At 55.1% G+C, this 23,201-nt stretch overlaps 3 protein-coding genes across 6 annotated transcripts in view; 1 reads left to right on the top strand and 2 right to left on the bottom strand.

Annotated features, from left to right (window-relative positions):
* Il34 (interleukin 34) overlaps window positions 1-939 on the top strand; it is a 55,855-nt gene extending 54,916 nt beyond the window's left edge. For all 3 annotated transcript variants that reach the window (XM_051201629.1, XM_051201631.1, XM_051201630.1), the window contains exons 6-7: window positions 325-460; window positions 669-939. In XM_051201629.1, coding sequence (XP_051057586.1) covers window positions 325-460; window positions 669-838 — 306 coding nt within the window. In that variant the 3' untranslated portion in view covers window positions 839-939. The remainder of the gene's footprint in view (window positions 1-324; window positions 461-668) is intronic.
* Window positions 940-1,687: 748 nt separating this feature from the next.
* Window positions 1,688-21,639, bottom strand: Mtss2 (MTSS I-BAR domain containing 2). The gene is given in 15 exon segments (XM_051201627.1): window positions 1,688-4,606; window positions 4,784-4,949; window positions 5,119-5,295; window positions 5,668-5,742; window positions 10,914-11,130; window positions 12,845-12,942; window positions 13,677-13,784; window positions 14,116-14,273; window positions 15,428-15,502; window positions 15,586-15,677; window positions 15,775-15,859; window positions 16,528-16,601; window positions 16,692-16,753; window positions 21,129-21,320; window positions 21,322-21,639. Coding segments are annotated over 15 exon segments (2,607 nt in total). The 5' UTR covers window positions 21,562-21,639; the 3' UTR covers window positions 1,688-3,818.
* An 854-nt stretch (window positions 21,640-22,493) lies between these two features.
* The window catches only part of Vac14 (VAC14 component of PIKFYVE complex), a 110,972-nt gene continuing 110,264 nt past the window's right edge, over window positions 22,494-23,201 (bottom strand). For both annotated transcript variants that reach the window (XM_051201857.1, XM_051201858.1), the window contains exon 19: window positions 22,494-23,079. In XM_051201857.1, the coding sequence (XP_051057814.1) occupies window positions 22,917-23,079 (163 nt within the window). In that variant the 3' untranslated portion in view covers window positions 22,494-22,916. The remainder of the gene's footprint in view (window positions 23,080-23,201) is intronic.

Below are 23,201 nucleotides of genomic sequence, written 5' to 3' on the forward strand. Positions count from 1 at the left end.
ACTCGTGCCTCAGGGATCCTCAGGAGGGTCTCTGGTTGTGTAGGCAGAGGGCTTTGCTTTCTGATGGAGTTTCCCGGGTTGGAGGTTGGCGACTATGCATGCTGGAGGTCCCAGGTTCTTCCCTGTGCTGGCCTGTGCTCTGTAGTTATTTTCTGGTGACGAAGAAGCAGAAGCCTCTGCGAGGGGTAACAACAGGGACCCTCAAGGCCTTCTGATCCCTGGAAGTTGTATTTTGTTGAAACATCTCCAGGCTAGACAGTTGCCATGGTTCTCATATTGTGGGGCTCCTCTCTCTACTTGTCCTGATGGTTTCCTCTATCCCAGGATGTGGAGATCGGCCCTGAGGTGGAAGCCGTGTTATCGCTTCTGAGTAGCCCAGGCCTAAGCCTGAAGCTGGTGCGCCCCAAAGCTTTGCTGGACAACTGCTTCCGGGTCATGGAGCTGCTGTACTGCTCTTGCTGTAAGCAAACCCTGTGGATGGGGCTGACAACACTAGACCAGAGGATCTGGGCCCTGGTTTGTGGGCAGTCCACACTGTCTTGGGGATACCCTCTTATTTTGATAGACAGGCAGTTTCCAGAAGTGGGGATGGGTCTAGAGTGTGGAGACAAGAATGTGTGGTTTGGCAGTTCTGTCCTACAGTGCTTGCTTTTCTTTCTGTCTTGCAGGTAAACAAAGCCCCATCCTAAAATGGCAGGACTGTGAGCTGCGGAGTCTCCATCTCCACAGTGCAGGGTCCTTGATGCAATGTGCAGCTGCCAACGTTTACCCTTTGCCTCGGCAGCCCCCCACCTCTCTGCCCACTTCCCCAGGCTCAAGCCATGGTCCACTGCCCTGAGCAGTCTGGGTGGTAACCCTAGGTTGGGCCTCTGGATGTGTTCCTGGAACTGGCCTGGGTCTGAGACTTTCTGGGATGGGGGATAGGTAGACCTGCAGGGAAGACCTGGGAAAGGCATTGTGCCTTCTCTTCCACAGCCAGGCGCAGCTACCAGCCCTTTGTTCCTGGAGCCTCAGTGTAGAGGTGTGGAGGGGAAGGCTGGCTGCTGCCCCCACAGCCACTCTTACCTGTGACAGGCTCTGAAATCTGCAAATGTTGTTGCCCCACAGGTGGGTGGTTGGAGACGGGATGCCACATAGAGTTCTGGGACTCACTGGGGCTTTGCAGTTGTGCTGAATGTCAGGAGCTGGGCCGAGGACTGACCAAATGCCGTATCTTGCCACAACAGTGCTCTTCTGGTCCTTTTCTATTAAATGGCCACTTGTTTGGTTTGGCTCGCATCTGTGAAGGTGAACCTGGAGGGGTGGAGTTCCGGAGATGGAGGGTGGGCTTGGTTGTGCCTGGGGCTGAGGCTGTGTCTGGAGTAGCGGTGGGCAGAGCCTTCCCCAGAGCCATTGAGTACTCAGGTCTTCCAGCTCTGTTCTGCCGCGTGTCGGCAGGCTTGAGTAATGTCTGCTGGGGTGTGGGTGCCTCCTTGACCATGTTTGTCCCCTCTCTCTGGTCCCCCCCCTCCAGTCCCGTGGGAGCACTTCGAGGACCAACTCCGGTCTCTGCCCACCTCTCCTTCACTTTCATCAGTACCACCTGGCTTGCAGACCCAGGTCAGGGATGATGAAGGCTGGGATGCAGGGGTGGGAAGAGGAACAGGTGAGCGACAGCAGCCCAGGGAAGCCAGGCAGGGGCCGGGTGTTAACTACAGTACCACTTTATTAATACTGGAATCTTCACAGTGCATTTGTTACCTGTAGCAGTGACTAAATCAAGGAGAGGATGGAAAAGGGGGAGAATAGGAGGATTTATCCAAAACTTGACAGAAAGAAAAGAAAAAAAAAGTGGTTCTGGTGGGATGAAGGATGGGAGGTGGAGGGTGAGCAGGAACCAGGAGGGTGGCAAAATAAATTAAAAAAAAAAAAAAAAAAGGAACACGTTAACAGCACCAGAAAAGTTACTTCAGTCAAAAGACACGTTTGAAAAGAATATTTTGCTGTACAAAATGAAAAATAAAATGTATGTGAAGAAGCCCCAAACCAAAGTCTGTGATGCAGGATGGTTGGCTCGGATCCCAAGGGTGGGCCTATGTGAGAGGTGGGTACTAAAGAGAAGGTGAGTGGGAGAAGGGACTTGTGGGTCAGACGAGGGGTTGGAGTATATACAGCCCTGCAGGGAAGGCTGAGTGGGGTGGGGGAGCCACCCCATCCTCTCCCTGGAAAGTCCCTGACCTCCTTTCCCATCAGGGCTTGGAGCCCCCAGATGGCAGTGAGCCCATCCTCTCAGGAGCTCTCCCTCTTCCAAGACCCAGCCACACCCTGGGTTCCACATCTGGCTGTCTGCTTTCCTGGCCCTATACTTGGGGCTCTGATGACAACTGAGTTTAGTGGACCAGGTCTCAGACCCGGAACTCATTCTCTAGAAGTCTCATGGGCACTGGAGCTTCCTTAACCTTGGGCCCAGGTCAGGCCCAGCTCCACTCCAACCAGACCAAGGCATGCTCTCTGGACTCCTTGTGGGGTGGGGGAGTTTCCTGCCTGCTCTACCTGCACCTCCTGAATCTCTCCTCTCACCCTACACCTACATGCTTTGACTTGCTCAGTCTTGGGTTGCACAGTGGAAGCAGTCTCCCCACTCTTTCTCTGGCCCCTGCTGCCAGCCCCAGCCAGGCCCGCAAGCAATGACTTTCTTGGGATGGAGTTGCCTCTGGCAACAGAAAGTCAAAACCAGTCTAAGACTTGCTCCAAGCTGGGCCTGCAGCTCTCTTCCACACAGACGGGCCAGGGGCCCCTGACCTATCCTCTCCAGACTTATTCTACCAACACTCCAGATGGCGGTGAGAAGAGCAGCTTCCCCTGGTTTGGGGAGAGCAGACTCCACCCTCTCCTGCCACCAGCCCTCCGTGGGGCCCCCACATCTGTCTCTCAGGCACTCAGACACACACCCTGTACCACCAGCTAGCCCCACACGTAGTTCTTGTCTGGGGTCAGCTCCATTTTATTACAGTCATAAAATAACCCCCCATACCCTCTAATGCTCCAGCCCTTATCCCCAGCAATGGGTGGGACTGTAACCCCAAGGTGCCCCCAAGTTAAAGCCTCAAAGTGTCCAGAGGAGAGCAGGATGTCTGAAACACCTGGTGTGGGCCTCTGGCCTCATCCCCCTGCCTCGCCTCCATTAGCTACTCCTCCCGGGGGGGGGGAGCTGGGAGGTCCCCTGAGACAAGGCCCCTATATTTCCTTCCTCTAGGCTCTCCTTCCCTCAAGGGAGCCTGGCTCCAACCCTTGACGATTCCCTGACCCCAGTCACATATCGGTACTCAGCTGATTGGGTGCCTGGCCCTTCCATGACCACCCAGTCCCCAAAAGAGTGAAGCCCGGGAGAGGCAGGGAAAAGGTAAGAGGAAAGGGGACAGGAAAGAGGCAGGGAGCCGAGGGAGCCAACATTCAAGGCAAGAGCCAGGCACATGGCCCTGGGGGACAGCAGGACCACAGGAAGAAAATTGTGGACCCCAGGCCAGGTGGGGCCCGTGTGGCAGGCCCAGCCCTTGGTTATGGGCTCTGGGGTTGGGACAAAGCAGGGCCTGCAGGAAGGAGGAGGATGGGTTGGGCAAGGAAAGTGTAAAACAGGCTCTGTCCTGGCGAGGTGCGTAAAGGAAGTCACTTCCCACGAGATGCTGAGATCAGCCTGGTCGTCTTTGTATAAAGTGGCTGTGCCTCGTTCCTGGCGCTGTTCTGTCTTCAGGCCGCGCCACTGCTCAGAGGCTGACCGATGCTCACAGACCAGGCCACCTACATGTGCCAGCCCAGATAGGGAGGGGAGGGTGGCACCATCATAGGATGCGGGGTGCCGACCTGTCGTTGGTGACGGTCCTGCGGAGCCGGACCCCGCGTCGAATGGCCACCAGCATGTCTTCAGCTGGGGGATCACTGGTGGCAGCAGGGGGTGGGGTGGGGGTCTCCTCTGAAGGGGTGGCTGACAGGGCAGTAGGGAAGGGGAACTGGCCCTCACCCAGGGCGTGGGCGCCGGCCACCAGCTCCCCGAGCTTTTCCACCAGGCTGTGCCTGTTGGCAGCCAGCTGCTGCTCTTCATCGTCCTCAGCGGCCAGCCCGACCCCGGCCCCGCTGTAGATGCCTGCCTCCGGGGATGGGCTGCCCCAGGCTGTGTTGGGCAGGCTGAGCCTCTTCGGGGAGGCTTTGGCCAGGTCTGGAGCCAGAGGTGAGGCCACTTCATCTGTGTAGAAGACACACTCCTCGCTGCCCGCCCGTGTGGGCCCCACATAACCAGGGGAGTCGGGCACTGTGGGTGTCTTCACAGGGACGATGGGTGGGCGGATGGGGATGGGGCCGGCGCTGGACAGGGCGCGCCGCACAGTGGGCTTGGTAGAGGGTGTGCGGCGGATGGTGGCCACACCAGGAGGTGCGCCTGAAGGTAGCCCCATGGCTGTGGGCAGCCCTGCAGTGGGCAGCCCAGCGGTTGAGGCTGGGCGCTTGGTCTGGATCAGGCGTCGGTAATTCTGGGCGATGTTGCTGTTTCGAGGGATGGTGGATGATTTGTCGAACTCAGGGGGGCCCTCGCTGTCTGCATCCCCATTCACAGAGTAGCAGTCATAGTCTGAGCCTGGAGACACAGGGTGCGGTGAGCCCTGGGACGAGGTGATCCCTGGACCCCACATCAACTCAAGGGAGGCAGTCCTCTTCTGTGGGACCCTCACCCCAGGTGTCCGGGGTTGGGTGGGTTCTGGGGCTGTGAAGGCCCAGCAAGCACATTCAGCCTGTGGGATGTCTCTAGGCCCACCTTGGGAGGGGATGGTGTCCTCGGAGCACGAAGGTGTGGTGGTCTGTGTGCTGTAGCCACTGGAGTACTGCAGCGAGTCCCGGCTGCTCTTCTGGTGTTCCAGGCTCAGTCCGCGGGTCAGCACCATGGCCAGATCGCTGGCTGCAGGGGACACCTCCTCACCGTGCTGAGGGTGGGGAAAACGGCCTACTAATGCGGGAGGCTGCACGTCCACCCTCTTTTGGGACTCTGGGCTCCATTAAGGCAGACAGAGTGGGCTCTGAAGATCACCTGTGGGCACCCTGGCACTGACCGGGGAGTGAAGGTGGGGCCTGGCTGGGGAGCTGCCCACTTACTTTGGCTGCTATGGTGGCAGGAGACATCCGGGGACGCAGTACCTCCTCTCCACTGGAGCCCACAGTGCTCCCACCAGTAGGGCCCGGCTCAGTGTCTCGCAGGAGCTCCACACGATCTTTCCTCCGCTGCAGGGTGGTGGCCGAGGGCTGTTCATGGAGACCGGCCTTGGTCCAGTCCTGCAAGGTATGGCAAGCACGTCATAAAGACCCTAGGCCTTATTGCCCATGACCACGAGGCCCTTCTTTGTGGTTGAGGCTCAGGGGGTACTGATCTGTGAGGGGTCTCTTATTAATGATCAGGACTCGGGCCCGAATCTGGTGGGCAGCGGTGACTGCTCTGTCCCACCAGACCAGGACAGGGCAGGGTGTTCCAAGACAGAAAGGTATGGCCACAGCAAGTGCCTGGGTGGCTGTTTCACAAAGAAAGCACCAGGACATACAGCTTTCCTGCTGAATCTGGCTGCCCCCGCTGTGGCAACTGCCCCAGGTCAGGAGGGCTTGGGGTGGGCAGCTGGTGATGTTAATGGGACTGGGGCCAAGGGCACTGACCGAGGTGGGGGAGCTGCACTCGCTAACCGACTGGCAGGTTTCTGAGGCCTCGGAGGACGCAGAGCTGGAGGACTTCTGCCATGCAGAGGCGAGCGGGTGGTCGCAGATGGGGGCCCGCGGACAGACAGGCCAGCGAGGCAGGGAGGAGAAAAGAGTTCTGGTCACAGTGGTAGCATGCAGTGGCCGTTGATTCAGCACTTCACCCTGCACGCCCCTCCTGGTGTTGCAGCCACCAAGACAACCACAGAGGCAGCAGCCCAGGGAACATCCTATAAGCACTGACCTGCCCACAACCCAGCCCATATTTTAAGGCTTCAACTTAGGATTCACTACCGACAGCTTATTTGTGGTGGCAAGGGAAAGAGTGACCCCGAGGACACAGCCGGGTGTTGGGTCTGGGCATTCAAGGAGATGATGTCACTACTTTCTGAGAAAAGGGATGGCCTGGAGAGATGGGACTATGGAGTCCCGTGTGCCATTCTGGGTACATGTGGGCGAGCTGCCCTTCAGTCCTCTGCGCACAGCCACATGCACGACCTGAAGTAAGGGAAGGACTAGGGCTGGGTCTAGGCATGGGGCAGCTGTCGGGCAGGATGAGGCTGACTAGAGACGAGGTTTACACGTCTTTGGGGGTGCTGACATTCAGTGGCAGGGGGGAAGAGGACAGTCCAGTACAGGAGCTGAGAGGAGCTGTCAAGGAAGAGGGGACCTCAAGGCAGATCTTGACTTTGCCAGTGAGATCAGAGCAGGAGTCAGGTGACCTCCATCACCATGTGATGGATCAGCTAAGCCAGGGAGGCTTCAGCAGCTCCCTCCCCCACCAACACTTCCATGACATCCCGACTTAGACCACACTCAAGTGGAAGAGCCCAAAGCACCAGAGAAGAGGACTGAGGGAGAAGTAACACATTCACATTCAGCAATGTGACATTAATTAAAAACCCAGTATAAAACTCAGCAAGAGCCGGCCATTGGTGGCGCTCGCCTTTAATCCCAGCACTCAGGCGGCAGAGGCAGGTGGATCTTTGTGAGTTTGAGGCCAAGCTGGTCTACAGAGCAAGATCCAGGGCAACCAGGGCCACACAGAGAAACCCTGTCTCGAAAAACCCAAAAAAAGGAAAAGAAAATAGATACCAATAAGGTAGTAAAATCATACTCAGAGAATATTTGCGATGAAGGACATGTATCTACAATATATGTAGAGTTCTAAAAATCAACACACACACACACACACACACACACACACACTCATGAAAAATGGGCAAATGATATGAATAGGTTCTGCACAAAAGAAGATATTCAAATGGACTTTAAAAGTATGAAAAATACATCAGGCCTAGTGGCACACGCTTTTAATCCCAGAACTTGGGAAGCAGAGGCAGGCAAATCTCTGTGAGTTTGAGGTCGGCCTGGTCTACAGAGCAAGTTCCAGGATGGCCAGGGCTATATAGTGAGACCCTGTCTCAAAGAAAAAGTATGAAAACGGTCTACTGCATTTTCATAAGAAACATTAAAGTACAGGTACTACTACTACTGTATGCATATCAAAACAACTCAAGTGAGAAATGCCAGGGCTGGTAGGGCTGTGGCACAGACGATCGCTGTCACCACCTTGGTAATGACAATCTTGCGATTCACAGTTCTACTCCTACCCACATTTCTCACAGAACCGTGCACTAGAATGTGCACAGTAGCACTATGAGTAGCCATGGGGTGATGACGCAATGCAGCATCACTTGAGATGAGAATCTTAATGAGGGACTGTCTACATTGGATTGGCCTGTGCATATGTCAATGGGTGGTTGTCTTAAGTTAACTGACCCAGCCCAGTGGTGACCAGCGGCACCATTCCCTTAGGCCCAATCTGTATGGGTGGAGAAATCAGGCTGAGCACAAGTCAGCCAGCCAGCCAGCATGCATTTGTTCACTTCTCTCTGCTTGTAACTGTTAACGAGCTGTTTGAAGTTCTTACCTCGCCTTTCCCATAAAGATGGACTATTATCTGGGTTAAAAGATGAATAAATCCCTTTCTTCTCTAAGCTGCTTTTTTGTTCAGATAATTTATCAGAGCAACAGAAATGAAGCTAGAATAATACCAGGAAACTACCTATATGTCCCAGCAACATAGACTACTCAAATAAATTACATATGTACTCAATGGAATGTTATATATCAATGAAAATGGTACCCATTTCCATGTAAAACAGATAATTTAATATCTTATAAACATAATGCTGGGAGCAGAAGTCAAACACATAAGGCATGTACTGTATGGTTTCATATAAATGGACCATATATGTAAGTTTTTTGTGGTACTGGGATCAAACTCAAGGCTTCATGCATGCTATGTAAGTGCTTGACAACTGAACTCTACTCCTAGCCTAGCAAGTTACAGATGTACACACACACACACACACACACACACACGGTCAGCAATTACCTTGGGCGTGAGAGAGTAGCAATGGAGGGATGCGAAGTCTTTGGGGTCAAGCTGTGTCTTGTTTTTTTTGTGTTGGCCATGTGAGTGTGTTCAGTTTGAAGACTTATTCAGATATATATTTACTTTGTATGGATGGACAGTATAATTCAATTAAAAAAACTCTTGAGACTCAGTGGTAATGGGTTTTAGCCCATAGAATCAAATAATTATGGCACAAATAAGTAATTGTCTACACAAATAAATGGGGAGAAAGGATGGGTTGAATTTACAGTGGGATTTCAGTTAATAAATGAGAGGAATGATGGAATCAGGAAATCCCTACTGAACAGGTGAAGATACCAAAATAAATGTGTAAACAAGTGATGGGGAGCAGGGTATTTGCAGAGTCTCAAGGTGTGACTCATACGATACTTCATTAATTATAAGAGGAAAATGAACGGTGGGTAGTCTGGCCAACTTCACCCTGTCACTAGTCATGAGGCAAAATGACATCTCACAGTAGAGACAGCACCACGAACGTGGTGTTCTTGCCAGAGATGTTTGGCCTTTTATTCCAACAAGAAGACATCAGCCCAGCCCAAGCTCACATCAGCCTACAAAATAACTGAATGGTGGTCTTCATGGTACCAAAGTTGGGAAAGACAGAAAACTGTACCATAGCACAGGAGAAGCAGAGAGGGCACAAGAACCCAATGTAACACAGGATTCTGTGCTGGACTCTGGTCTCCTGGACCAGATAAAAGGACAGCAGAGAGAAAACAAGCAAGTGTGTGTGTGTGTGAGGAGGGGGAGCTCCCCCCAGAAACCCACACAGAATAAAGAAAAAAAAAAAAAAAAAAGGCTATAGAACACATGGTGTGAGACCATTGGGCCAGTCTTAATTTCTCTGGTTCTGAAATGGAAATGGTTTTGGGGTTCAGTGGTAGAGTGCTTGCTTAGCCTGCACAAGGCCTTGGGTTCCATTCTTAGTGCCAGAAAAAAGAATGTCACCTTTGTACCTAAGGTGGGTGTGATGGCTCACATTCATAATCACAACATTTAGAAGGCTGAAGCATGAAGAAGATGGAGAGTTTGGGGCCAGCCTGAGTCATACAGTAAGACACTGTGGTGGCGCATGCCTTTAATCCCAGTACTCGGGAGGCAGAGGCAGGAGGATCTCTAATCTACAAAGGTATACAGAGAAACCCTGTCTCAGAAAAACAAAACCAACCAACCAAACAAAAAAACATCAAAAATCAAAACAAACCCAAAATTTGTTTGGTGGTTACATAAGATGCTGACCTTGAGGAAAGACTGTGGGCAGAGTACCTGGGGACGCTGTGCTGTTTGCAGCTCTTTTATGAGCCAGACATGGAGGTGCAGTCCTGTAATCCTAGCACTTGGGAGACTGAAGCAGGAGGATTGCTAGTTTGAAACCAGCCTGAAATACACTGGGAAAATTGCCCCTGATTCAAAAAAAAAAAAGACAAAACCAAAAACCAAAAACATTAATGAATCAACTGTACAAAAAAAGCACCAAGTCCTTACTGAAGAAAGAGACACAGCAGTCTACGGCCATACCATCCTGAACGTGCCCGAGCTCATCTGATCTCGGAAGCTAAGCAGGGCCGGGCCTGGTAAGTACTTGGATGGGAGAAAGAGACACAGAAAGGCAGAAGAAAGTGTGACATGCATTTAATTCTAACCCCAGCAGAACAGAAGCAATGAAAGTAGGGTAAACAGATAATGCCTGGGGCTGAGAGATGGAAAGAGTGAGGACCTGAGACTGAGCCCTAGGACCCATACAGAAAAGTGAAGCCATGGACTGGAGGGATGGCTCAGTGATTAAGAGCACCACTTGCTGCTTTCCCAGAGGGCCTGAGTTCGATTCCCGGCACCCACATCTGTAATTTCAGCTGGAGGAGCTTCCATGCTTCTGCCCTCCAAGGGCATGCCCACTCACATGCACATACTCACATGCAATGCAGACACACAGCTACCTACAATTTAAAATCATAAAAAGAAACATATGCACATACATACATACAAGCCAAGCATGGCTATGCATGCTTGTAATCCCAGAACTGGGGAAGCAAAGACACATGGAAGTGGCCAGCCTAGTCTACTTGGTGAGTTCCAGGTCAGTGAGACCCTGTCTTAAAAAGTAAGGTGGATGTCTCCTGACAAGGTTGACCTTTGGTCTCCATATGCATCTGCAACCATGTGCACCTACACACACACACACACACACACACACACACACACACACACACACACACACACACGCCAATCTGAACTACCTAAGACTCTGATGCAAGAATACCACATGTGGGGGGAGACAGCTCGGCGGTTGACAGCACTGGCTGATTTACTTCCCGGCACCCACAATGCAGCTCACAACTGTCCATGACTCCAGTTCTTGGGGTGTGTGTGTGTGTCAGGCTCTCTTTTGACCTTCTCGGGCACCAGGCACACACACAGTGCACAGACAACGTGCAGACAAAAACCCTCTCACATAAAACAATAAACGACAACTGCTACGTACACAAATGGCTAAGGCTAGAGGTATAGCTCAGTGACACAGTGCTTGTCTAGTTTGATCATCACAGAAAATGTCAGGTTGGATATAACAAGAAAGTCCAGATGAGGCTCATCTGAAGCTCGTCTAAAGCAGCGTGGAGATGGAGATCAACGACAGATGCGTACAACAGCAGGAAGGCCAGGTGGCCAGAGTCCATGAGCTAACTGCTTCCTCTCTCAAGGACAGCCCAAGGCTGGCATGAGGCTCCTGTTCCCCACCCATGTGGGCCTCCTGATGTCCTCTCACCTGGCTGGTGATGTCTGAAGGCATGGGCGAAGGGGGCTTGGAGTAGGTGGCATCCTGGGAGACGAAGCCGGAGTCGTGGGAAGAGACACTGGAGAGGCGGGTGGTGGCTGGCTGCGCCAGGCTGCGGTAGCGACAGGTGGAACTGGGTGAGTATGTCTGGGCACCCCCAGGCCATGGGGCGCCGCCACCCTTGGCACTGCTACTGCTGCTGGGGGCGCTAAGGGAGTGGAGGGTGAGACACAGCAGCCAGACAGGGAGACACAGGCATGGTGACAGACGAGGGTGGGGAGAGATGAGGAGCAAAGGAAGGAAAAGAAAAGTCAGACTACGAGGTCCTGAGACCCAGGTACTGCTGAGGAGCTCTGGGATGGCAGCTCTCAGTGCCGGGGAGTCCCTGTGGGGTGCACCCAATGTGGAGTCCCTCTGCCTCCCACATTACCACCAGATTGGTTGCTCGTAGGTTCATGATGAGGGAGCTGAGTCACCAGGCATTGGAAACTGAGAACAGACACAAGCCTGATAGTTTCTCAACTGCCTCCTCACAGCCTGCTTCTTGCTGTCTAGTCACAGTTGAGTACCTGGCATATGGTGAGATGGTGGCATCTGGAAAGGGAGGTTGCTTGGCAGGTTGGTCCTACCTTGTCACCCCTCTTCAGGAGTGCAGTTTTCTGTGACTCTACCTTTTGCCCATCATCCCACCTCTGGCCAGGATTCCTGGCAGTGAAGACTGCCCTTCTACCTGGTATGACCTCCAAAGCCTCACCCCTAAATATCTCCTTTATAATCACAGTCCTCCTGGGACAGCCACTGCCACTCATTCAAGGTCTGAAGACACACTGTCTAGGCACTGGGAGCTAAAGAAAAGCTAGACCCAGTGATCAGAGAGCGTTCTGGGAGAGGGGTACCTGGGACAGAGCCTCCCTAATCTATAAGCTGCTATGAATTCATTTATTGCCTTCCCTACCTGAGCTCCCTTGAACCATAAGCATCCCCTTCAAACTGACCTCAGGGCCAGCCTGATGGATGAGCAAGACTCCAAGCTTCTCCCCATCTCTGTGAGACCCAAAAAGCCCACTCAAGCCAGGGCTGAAGGCTGTGGCAACTGCCAGGGACTAACTTGAGACAACCACCAGGCTGGGGTGTCCTTTGCCCTGAAGTCCAAACATGTTCCTAGAAACCACCACATCACTTCTTGATCTTAGACTCTTTCAGTTTTGTTTATTGGGGCAGGGTCTCATATAGTCTCATCTTAGTATATAGTTGTGAATGACCTTGAATTCCTGCCACTCCCCCTCCAAATGCTGGGATTGATGTGCACCAATCACCACCTGGCAACAGAGTTTCTCTACATAGTTCTGGCACTCACTATGTAGCCTAGGCTGGCCTTGAACTCAGAGAGATCCACTTGACTCTGGTTCTCTAGTGCTGGAAAAAAAGGCATGCACTAACACAAATGCTGCTCCATCTAGCCTGTTTAATTTATATTTTGAGACAGGGTCTTAATAAGCAGCCCAGGTTGGCTTTGAAGCCTTGCTCTTCCTGCTTCCCTTCCCAAGTGCTAGAATTACTGGCCCGCATCCCCACGCACAGCTTGAGCTCACCTTCTTGATCTCTACCATACCACAATGTGCTGGGCCTGACAGAGACTCAAGTGTCTTAGTTCCCCTCCTGACACAATGGTGCCAGGACTCGATGTGGAAAAGCCCTTGGCACCTGGTACACAATGATGCTCCATCAGTGAAGCCACAGCCTTCCCGCCTTTCCTGATGCCCAACACCTTGCCCATACCCCTCATGTGTGAAAAATGCTTGGGTGCTTAGGGGCAGTGTGAGCTCTGCGGTCCTGGAGCAATTGCCAGCCCAGCCTTTCTGGGTTTCCCTAGACCCTCCGTGGTTACCTCTCCCTCTACCCTCCACGAGCTCCCCACCCACCTGCACATGCTGGACTTCCGGGAGCTGGAGCTGCTGGGTGAGGATGGTGGTGTCTGGTATGACCAGCTGTAGTCTGAACCCTTCAGATCTTTGATCACCTGGACAGAGACATTGGGTGGTCATTAGAGGTGGCTCCTAATGGTAGAATGTCTTACCCTGCTTCCGAGAGCTGGTAGGGCAGGGCATCCTCCCCTCTGCCCTAACCGTGAACTACACCTCAGGCGAGGACCCTGAAGATCTCAAGCCATCCTAACCTTCTCCTAACGCTGGCCTACTACTGAATCTTGTCCCGTCAGGCAGGAGACAAGGGACAAGCAGGTACTCCTAAGGATTCATGACATGTGCCATGACGTCAGGGGTTGAGGTTGTCTCTGGTCCTTGGTGAGTCTTGCTTTCTCCTGTGAACTGGAGCCAGCTTAGAACACTGTTGAAAGAACTCAGTGAGGCAACCTGAGGGGGGTGTGCTACAGAGTGTGGGGTACACAGGAAGTCAGCAACCACAGGGGCTGTCCGGTGGGCTTGGTTCTATGGGAAGGGACAGTGATATAGGGTGGATGGCAGCCAGGGATCTCTGTGTTTTGAGGGGCCAAGCCCCAGGGACCTGGCTCCTGTCCTGTGTTGATCTGAGCCCCACTGGGTCGTGAGCACTTCATATGCACCAGGGTAGGTATATTCCCAGAAACCCTGTGGGGGCCGTTGGACAGTTTCTGGTCTTCTTCCCTCAAGTGCCTCCCCCAATACTTTCCTCTTTTATCTACTGTCCCCCACATGAGGGCAGGACCATGTCTTCCCTGGTCCTGGTCTTGACCCTTGACTCCAGGGCTGGCCGCACCTGCTCACTGGCGGGAGGCAGCTTGTGGGGCTCTGCAGTCAGCACCACCAGATCGTCAATGATGCCTTGCAGGTGGGTGATCTCTCCCAGCATGGTCAACTCGCCGTTCTGAGGAAGCAGCCAGTCAGTCCCTGGGCCCCTGCACCCAGCCACCCACTCTGGCGAAACGCCTGTTAGGACTCTCCTCTTTTGCCCTTCCCCGGTCACTGATGCTGACCCAGGCTGGGCCTGTACAACCAGGATAACTCATGTAACCATCTGCCTCAATTCAGCCAGAGTGTCATAAGCCATAAGACCTGCTTTTGGGCCAGGCACACTGGGCCCTGAGTGCATTCACCCAGGATCCCCAAGAAGCAATCTGGGAGGTTAAAAGGTCTACCCTGGGTCTGTCCCCTGCCCCTCCCCAGGGGGGGAGGGTCCAAATCATCGAGAGACCCACCACCACAGGCTGAAGAAAGGTGATGAAGGTGCAGAAACGGCCCCGCTCCTCAATCAGTGCTCGGCGTACCGCCTGTTTCTCTGTCTCTTCCAGTAGCAGGTACATGTCATTGACGTCTTGCAGGGCACTGTCCAGCTGAGGCTGCAGGTCTCCTTTTCCTGCAGGGGTTGGGAGGAGAGGCCGCGCTGGGGACGCTGGCCCGGTTGGCTGTACCTATGGCTTAGGCCCCTGTGCTGGTGTTTTTGGCTGTGGGGTTGGAGCAAAGGGAGCCAGGGAGCACGGAGCAGACTCTAAGGCTTGTGGAGGGGCTGGTCCCACCAGAGCGGGCAGAGAAGACACGCAGACAGACTCACACACATGGCAACACCAAGCTGTAAAGCCACATGGGATATGGGGCAGGCTCGATCACAGGGAGGCCATCTGGAGGCCTCTATCGCTCAGGATGCTGTAACTGGCCCAGCATGGTGGCCCTGACCTCAAGAGATACAGGGGCAGGGTTGAAAGCAGGGCAAAGGAGAGCAGGGTAGGGCTCAGCTCAGCTTCAGGCCAGGCCACTAAGAGAAGCAGGGGTCAGGGGCTACAGCTGGGCCTGGGGAGCAGAGAGGAGTGTCTCAGCATGTGTCATAACTCAGCTCAGGGACCAGTGCACAAGGACAGCAACAGCAGCACAAAGAAGCAGCGAGAGACAGAGAGAGGTGGGATGGTGAGGGGGGAAGGTGGTGACAGGTAAGGACCTGGCTGGGAGTGGGAAGCCAGGGCCTGTGGTCCCCACCCTGCCCAGCCACTGAACCCCTCTCTCTTGGCCTGGCAGACTGACCCAGCGGTGGCTTGGGACTCATTTCTGGCCAGCAGTCCCAAGGACACCAAGGGGAGTGTGCCCCAGGCCCCTCCCTTGGTGGACCAACCGCCTTCCTTGTTCCTCCTTGGCCTGGAGAGGTTCCTTCCAATGGCCCTGAGCTGGGGGTTGGGAGTGGAGGTAGACAGATGCAACAAGGATGTTAGGAACAGCTGGAGGGACGGACATTTGACTTACCAAGCAGCTCTACAGGACGGATGTGGGAGGAGGAGAGGAGACAGAGAAAGAAAGAATGTGTGAAAGACAGCCGGATGAGCCACTCCTGGGGAGGGGTGGGGGCCTGGGCAGTCTGGGGCACTGGGTGCTCCCTCAGTCCCACCCGACATGTTGGAGTGATCTGCATTGGGGACAGGATCCCCTGGCCAGGACGATGGCCTGGAAGTGCTCCTCAGGGCAGTTGGGGCTACAGAATGGGGCCCGAGGGGCTGGGCCTCAGGGGGCTGCTGTGGGCTCTACCTTTTCGTGCTTTCTTCTGCAGCTTCAGCGTGTCAGATGACTTCTTTTTGATTTCGTGCCTGGCTCGCTTGTACTCTGTGCAGGGGTGAGAGGGGAGCTATAGTAAGGGGTCCCTGTGGAGAGGACCCCCCTGCCCCCGCACGCAAAGCCCACCCTACCTTTTGCATGGTCCTTGTCCAGTTGGTTGGCTGACTTCTTCCAGTCTTCGATGCGCTCCTGCAGTGGATTGATAAGACTCTCCAGCAGCGCGCTGTGGGAGAGAACTGTGGGTCAGGGCTAGGGGTCTGAGCTAGTCCACGGATGGCCTCTCTAGGCTACGATACCCCTGCGGTCCTGTGCCCACTCACTTGGTGAACTGCCGCAGCTTGGTCTCGATGCTGCGGTGGCGCATGCACATGCGCGTGAGTGCTGAGCCAATGTCCCGCGTGGCCCCTGGCGAGGAAGCAAGCTGCATGGGAAGGGGCCTGGCTGGGGGGCCTCTGCAGTCCCGGCCTCGGGCCACGAGAGGGCGCACTGTCCCTTAAAGGCCGCTCCGCCCCGCCCCCATCACCAGCAATCCTGTAGCCCTTGGAACTAGGGCTGGGATATTGGGTCATCCTAGACTTCGATGGATTCTGGCTTCGGGTGCCCCGCTGGCCAGTCCTGGAGCCCTCCCTCTTTCTTAGCTGGGACAAAGATGAGTCACCCAGGGAAAATCCAGCAACAATTCTGAATGGTTCTCCTGGGACCTGGGTTGTGTTAGCACTCAACAGTAGGGAAGCCCAGGTGCTTGCTAGATGAACCAGGAGGAAAAGGGGCCTCCAAGTCCCCACGTACCATTCACCTGTCCCATAAAACTGGCAGAAGGCACACGGGGGATGACTGAGAAACGATAGAGCCGCCAACAACTGCCACCGAAGGGTTAACTGAGCTACTCATAGCAAGAGAATGATCTCCTGGTAATATCCCTGTCACCGCTCACCTGTCCCATGCCATCACAGCAGAAGCCAAGGTCTCCATTCTGGGCTCTGTGTCCTTCCCATGGCCCATATCCCTTTCCAGCCTCCCGGCCCACTGGGGGCACATTCCCCACCTCCAATCATGCTCTCCCCCCACCCCACCTCGGGTGTTGGTGGCCATGTCAGCTACTTTCTGGAAGGCATCTAGGAAGGCCACAGCAGCCAGCACGGTGGTCCTGGGGAGATACACAGCAGGGTATATGCTCAGCAGGTGAGGTCTTCTCTACCCATCCCTCCCCTGCATGGACAACCCTGCAGAGACTCACCTCAGCTGAGAGTGCAGCTTCGCAGCCTTGGAGTTGAAGTCCTCCCAGATGGGGTAGGAGCTCTGTGGTGCCGTGGGAGAGGAAGTAAGGCTTTGTCAGATGGGGCTACAGGGCACCCCACATGTCCAAACTCTGGGCACTTTCTGAGATGGCCTTGCCCGTGCACAGAGAAGGCCCAGGGCCCAGGACGAGGCTGAAGTCCGTTTGGCTTGCAGTTGGTAACTATGTGCACCCATGCTTCTTCGGCGGAGACAGAGGAGACAACAGGTGGCACATAGTCTCTTCAGGGGCTTTCTCATTAGGCTCTGGGCTCAACCCACCGGGGACACTATCTCTCTACACGTGGCGGAAGCTGGGCACTGACCTGCCAGTACCTGTGGGAGGAGGCGCTGTGGAAAGTGGAGGCTGACAGATGTAAAGGCCTAGCATGGCCCAGAGGCTGCTCTGGGCAGGCCAGTCAGCCCTGGTGGCTCACAGGACCAGGGAGGCCATGGCTGCTGCACAGCCTGGTCAGCCTGCCTGGGACAAGTAGGCCCCCGGCTGAATGGAGCCTTGTACGGCCAACAGAGCCACCTTTCTCCAGCCCCTCCTCTCCCCTCCAGGGGAACAGTGTGGCCTTTATCCTAGCCTGGCCAGAGGCTCTGTTGGGAGGGGGTTTCCCAATAGCGAGGTTGGGTTCCTGGTAACTGAGTTGTCCAGTCTGATTAAGGGGCTTTTCTGGCTAATGCTCTCCCTTCATGGCCGCCAGGCCTGGAGAAAGTTCAGCCCTGGCCTGGAGGGGGCGGGGTGGGGGGTGAGGGAGACTTTTGCTCTTTGAAAGGTAGCCTAGGGCTACCAAAGGCCCAACCCCTGTCCCACATAGGCTGACTGGGGCTGAGGCTTCTCTTAAGGTAATAGGCAGGGCAGAGCCCCAGGTCCCCAGGACTCAGGGGAGGCTACACTTGGCTGGAACCCCAAGGTAGGTCTAGATGCCAGCTTCTCTAGAGACATCAAGGAGGGGGCTTCATAGGCCCTCAAAAGCACCCCCTCCCTGCTCAGTCAAGCCAGTGTCAGGGAAAGCAAATATTTGAGAAGTGCACTAAGGCTGCAAGGAGGAGGCCGTGGGTGGGCTGTCTCCACCCACACAGCTCAGGAGAGAAAGGCCCCCCCAGGCTGTCCCTAGCATCCCCAGGAGCTAATCCAGGCATTGGCCTCTTGGGGTCTTTCAAGAGGGGGTACTCTCATACCTCCTAAGTGCCTTTTGGCAGGGAAGCTTGCTAAAGACCCCCCTCCAGAGTGCAGAGAAAATGCTGGAGTGCAGGGTGGCCAAAGTCAGATCCCCTGATCCCCAGGAAAGCTCGGTCCCCTCAGCAACCCCTGAACAGTCCCCAGTGGTGGAGGACAAACCATTGTGTTGGAGAGGCAAGCCCCAGTTCCTCTCAGAAGATGGATTCGGACACCCAGTCTTGAAAGACTTGGGTTTCTTCCCCCCACAGCCCCTCTTGAAGGCAAAAGAGAGAAAAAGGCCGGAATGACAGGTGCCCCAGGGAGAGGGTCAGCTTCACCAGGCTCAGGTTCTAAGCCCCTGTGTGTCACCACTAGCCGCATAACTGCACCACCTGGGCCAAGCACTGGGCCAGTCCTTACAACATGTGCTCATACATCTTCCAACACCCTGAGAGTGAATCCAGAATGAAGCCCATTTCCCTGATGATGAACCAGAGGCTCAGAGAGGTTCACTGATTTGTCTGAGGCCACAGGGATCGGGGTCAAGGTCTGATCTTATATCTGGCATATGAAGATAGCGAGACCCTGTTTTCAGGGAAGAGCCTACATGCACTTGTAGGCAGAGAAGTGATGGGGACTGAGAGAATGAGGAAGACACCGGGTCTGCCACAAGCACGGGACTGCTCTGGCTTTAGGGGTGGGGGGTGGGGAGTGACCCTGGGGAGGCACACAGCCTCAGGTTTCTTCAGCTGTAAAATTAAGAGAAGGGACAGGCTTGTGTTGGCTTCTGGGGGCACGGACTGGAACTGTTTAAGAGGACAAGAATGCACCACCTTTCTGTGAGGAGCCCTTACCCTTAGCCAGGGCCTATGTCTGGGGCTGTGGAGTACTCCCTACTCTGGATTATGATGAGCCCCCCCCTTTTTTTTTTTAAGAGACAGGTATTGTTTTGGAGCCTGTCCTGGAACTCACTCTATAGACCAGGCTGGACTTGAACTCAGAGGGACCCACCTGCCTCTGGCTCCCGAGTGCTGGGACTAAAGGCGTGCACCACCACTGGATAGCCCGGTGAGGGGTGGGGGTTTTCATCACCTCTGTTGACAAGGCCTTTGGCCCTAGGCAAATTCAAGACTCTGGGTTCAGCTGGCTTGAGAGAGAGGTTTGTGCCTCCCTCTGTTTATGTAGTTGAAGATGTGATTAGGGACCCCCTCCTCCCAGGTCAGAGTTGGCCTCAGCCCAGGGTTGGCCTTTCTAGTAGATTCAGAGGGAGTATTGTGGGGAGCTCCCTGGGGACTGGTGGCCCCTGAGTGAGACAGCCTGAGGCGGTTTTCTAAAGTCACACCAATCAGCTTGGAGGCCAATCCCCTCCATCATGACAGGGTCCCTGATCACATGCATGTCATTGATAGGGGCATATCGTATGTGATGTGACAATGCTTGCTAAAGGCTCTTCCACCCTGCCCTCACATATCTAGAAATCTTGCCTGCCACTTAGACTGAGCTCCTTGCAGAGACTGGACCTGTGCCTCATTGGGGTTCCTTGCAACAGGCGGAAATGGAGGACATAATCCTGCTGTTTCTTCTAGGCAGAAGCAGCTGCTTGCTGCAGTGTTCACCGAGTGGCTGCCGGTGGGAGGCAGTGCCGGCAGCTCCCACCCTCTGCCAGTCCAGGAGTGGCCAGGGGAGGTGGTCTCGGCTACCCAGTTTCAGAAAGGGATGCTGGTGCCATGATTACAATGCTTATGAGATGGGCAAAAAATGCCGAGGGCCAGTGAAAGGGCCCTCAGGTTGAGTTGCCAGGGATAGGGGTCCCAGGGGAAAGTACAGAACTATGGGAAGGCACCGACATGCTGTTAGCTGGCAAATCCTAGCTGGCAAATCCCAGGCCAATAGTGGTTTCAGGCCTCTTTCTAGGGGGTAAGGATTTGGAAGATGCTGCTCCTCACTGGGAGCACTCCCTTGGCAGCACTGGGAGGGAGATCCAATCTCTTGCCTCTCTGCAAGCCATCACCTTCCTCAAGCATTTGCCTGGAACCCTTGGTAGGGTGCAGCTGTATGTGGGTTCTGCAGCCCCAAGGGGCTAGTAGGATTCTGGGTGATTCTTTGGTGAGTATATGTGAGCCTAAGGAGGGGAAGTGAGAGGCTCAGGAGTTTCTTTGCAGGGCCTAGTTCCTTCCGTCTGCCATCCTGTTCCTAGACTAGGGATGGGGCATGGTAGAGGGCAGGGACACTGTTCTTGACTCCCACCCTGCCTAGTTTCCCTGCCTAGTCAGTTTGGAGCAGTCCTGTCAAACACTGGCCTCTTTAGGGGCAAGGGAGAATTCGGTAAATTAGGGCTGAGGTCAGAAGCTGGATCTAATGGTCTCCTTAATGACCTTGAGCCATTCCCAAGCCTCAGTTTCCCCATCTGAAAGGGGTGCCAGCAGTCTGACCTTGAGTGATCAGAAGTGGGGGTTGCTGAAAGCGTTCCCAGGGCCCGAGTTGCTTCTCCAACACAGAGCCTTCTCCCTACCTCTTCCAATGGTGGATTCAGTCCTATCCTTGGGCTGCAGGGGTGACCCCACCCGCTCAAGAACTGGAGTATTGGAGCTTGCTGGGGTTGTTGGTGGGGGTGGGGGGTGGGGCTGTATCCACGCAGACCCAGGCTGGCAGGGAAAGAGTTAACAGTTCTTTGCTTTATTATTTTTTCCTGTCTTGGCGGTGACAGCATTGTCTGGGCTTTGGGGCGTCGGGGTATGTGTGTGCGTGCTTGCGTGTGTGTGTGTGTGTGTGTGTGTGTGTGTGTGTGTGTGTGTGTGTGGAGGGGGGGCATTGTGGTGGAAGGGGGCGGAGGCCCGAGAGACCTTGGGTCCGTTAAAGGGACTTAAGGGTCGGTCCTGGAGACAAATCCAATTTATAGTTTAGGGGTCTGAGGCACGGAGAACTCGCTGGTGCTCAGCCTTGGATTGAATCGTAAAAGGCGACCTCACGGATACCCCAACCTGCAAGCACTCACCTCCCACAACCCGACACAGACAGGCACCCAGAGACCTGGGCACAAGGTGGGCGCAGCAGGACAGGCTCAGAAAAGGGCACGGGCACACGGACACACACGCACACACACACACACGAAGGGCACGGGCACACGGACACACACACACACACACACGAACATCGTGCTGCAGGACACGGTTGCCCGCCACGCGCCCCTTGGAGGGGACCTGCTCCCCGAGCCTGCCCGGGGGATACTACCTTCATGTCGTTGACGATGGCCTGGAAGAGCCCGCCCAGGGCGCCGCACTCCTTCTCTGCCGTCTCCATGCTGGGGCCGGGCGCGCGGCAGCAGGGCGCGCAAGGGGCGCGGGGAGCCGCGCAGGGGAGGGGCCGGGCCGCCGCTCCGGGGCCGCGCCGGGGCTCCCGCCTCGAGACCGCGCTCTCAGCGGCCGGCAGCGCCGCGCTCCGGGGTTACGGGCCGTGGACGGGCGGCGCGGGCCATGGCTCGGTGGGGCTGGGGGCGCGGTGCGGGCAGTTCGCGGCGCAGCCTCGGCGCGGGCACTGGAGCGGCGGCGGCGGCGGTAATCCGAGCCGCCGAGGCTCGGGCGTCACGTGGGCTCGGCGGAGGGAGGGCCACGGGGAGGGAGCGCGGGAGGGGGCTGTGGGAAAGGCCGGGCCGGCGCGGGCCCATTCACGGCCAGAAACCAGGGCTTTGAAATCCGAGCCCTGGCGCTGCCAGACTGGTCCGGCGAGAGGGCCCGCAGGCGCGGGCGCCACCGCGGGTCGGGGCGGCGCAGGGGCGGGGTCGGACCAGCCCCCGGCGGGAGCGGCCCCCCACTTGCACCTTCAAGGCCATGGGCTCGCTAAAGATGAGAACCACCACAGATGTGGTCCTTAGCGCATCCCGCCGGACCGAAGGTTAACAGGGAGCAGGCGCACAGAGGGGCCCCGGAGTTGGCTGCACTGGCGTTGTTCACACCACAGACTATCCATAAAGTCCAACCCTCCTGTACAAATGTCCTTCGGTTTCTTTTCTAACTGGTGCCGATGCCACCTGGAATAGGGGTGGAAATAGTGATGGTGTCCTGGCCCCACTTCCCCGTGAGTAGGGGTCTGCGTCAGGCCTGCAGTGTAGTGTGTGGGGATGCACAAATGTGCACTTGGTCGAGGGCAAATACTGCCATCGTCCTGGAAACTCCAGGTGAACCTACTCTCATGGGGGAACACATAGTTACTGCTCTAGGGAAAAAAAGCACGAACTCCTGGCGACTAAAGCAGGCAGTTAGGAGTTCATCAGAAGGCAAAGCCAAGAGATTCTTGCCAAAGCCTGTTTTTTGAACTTAAAGGTTGGGACATCCATCTCTGACTATTTTCCTCCCACTACGCAGTGATCTGTAGTGCCCTGCTGTGCCATCCCTGCCTGTGGGGACATTCAGGGAATCAGAAACCAGGGTTAAAAAATGGGAGTAAAACCAAGAGGAAGGTGCTGGTCTTGGGAATCGCTGAGTCCCGGCCCCACATCCCCATCAGGTGAAGCCAACTTTCCAGGACAGGCAAGGTCCCAGGGCAGCTAGAGCATCAGGCTAGGCATAGATAGGTGTCAGCAGAGAAGGAGCAGGCAGGTTTGGCTAAGAATTCTGTCATTTCTTTATTGGGATAGGGATGGACATCATTCTGTAGAGGTCTTTGTGCTGGCCTGTGTGCATTACCCACAAGAATGAAATTATATATATAATTTCATGCCAGTGCTTTGGGGGCCGAGGTCAAGTTCTTCTCACAGGGGAATTAGAAAGAGGCTGCTTCTGGATTCTGAGACTATGGCCTGACTCAGGTGGGAAGCCACTGGTCCCAAGCCAGGTATAGTCCACAGTGCTCGGGTCCAGGCACTCCACTGGGAGGAGCTGGAGTTGATAGAGCAGATGTCTCTCCCTATACTAGGTCAGGTCCAGCCCTGCCTGAGAGGCAGGTTCTCAGGCATCTTGTGACCTCAGGCTGGAAACCCTGAGTGCTTCATGGGCCACCTGGGCCCATTCCACGACAGGCACATCAGAGGACAACTCTGCGGTCCAGGTGGTCCCCACGCCCGCTGCGCTGGTGTCTTACTTCCAGGTGCTGTTTCTGGACTTTCTCAAAGTGCTGCAGTAGCTCTGTGTAGTCGATGCTGGGGGAGTCACCTTTCTGGGACCTGGGAGCAGCTTTCAGACTGTCTCTGGGAAGATGGGTACAAGTCAGAATCAGTGTCTGCATCATGGTAGGTACTGGTGGGATTCAGCGTCTGGGCGTGTGCATGTTCCTGCCCACCAACACCTTTCCAGCAGCCAGACCCATAGT

Source organism: Phodopus roborovskii, unplaced genomic scaffold (genome assembly GCF_943737965.1).
Source record: "Phodopus roborovskii unplaced genomic scaffold, PHOROB, whole genome shotgun sequence".
Lineage (NCBI taxonomy): Eukaryota > Metazoa > Chordata > Mammalia > Rodentia > Cricetidae > Phodopus > Phodopus roborovskii.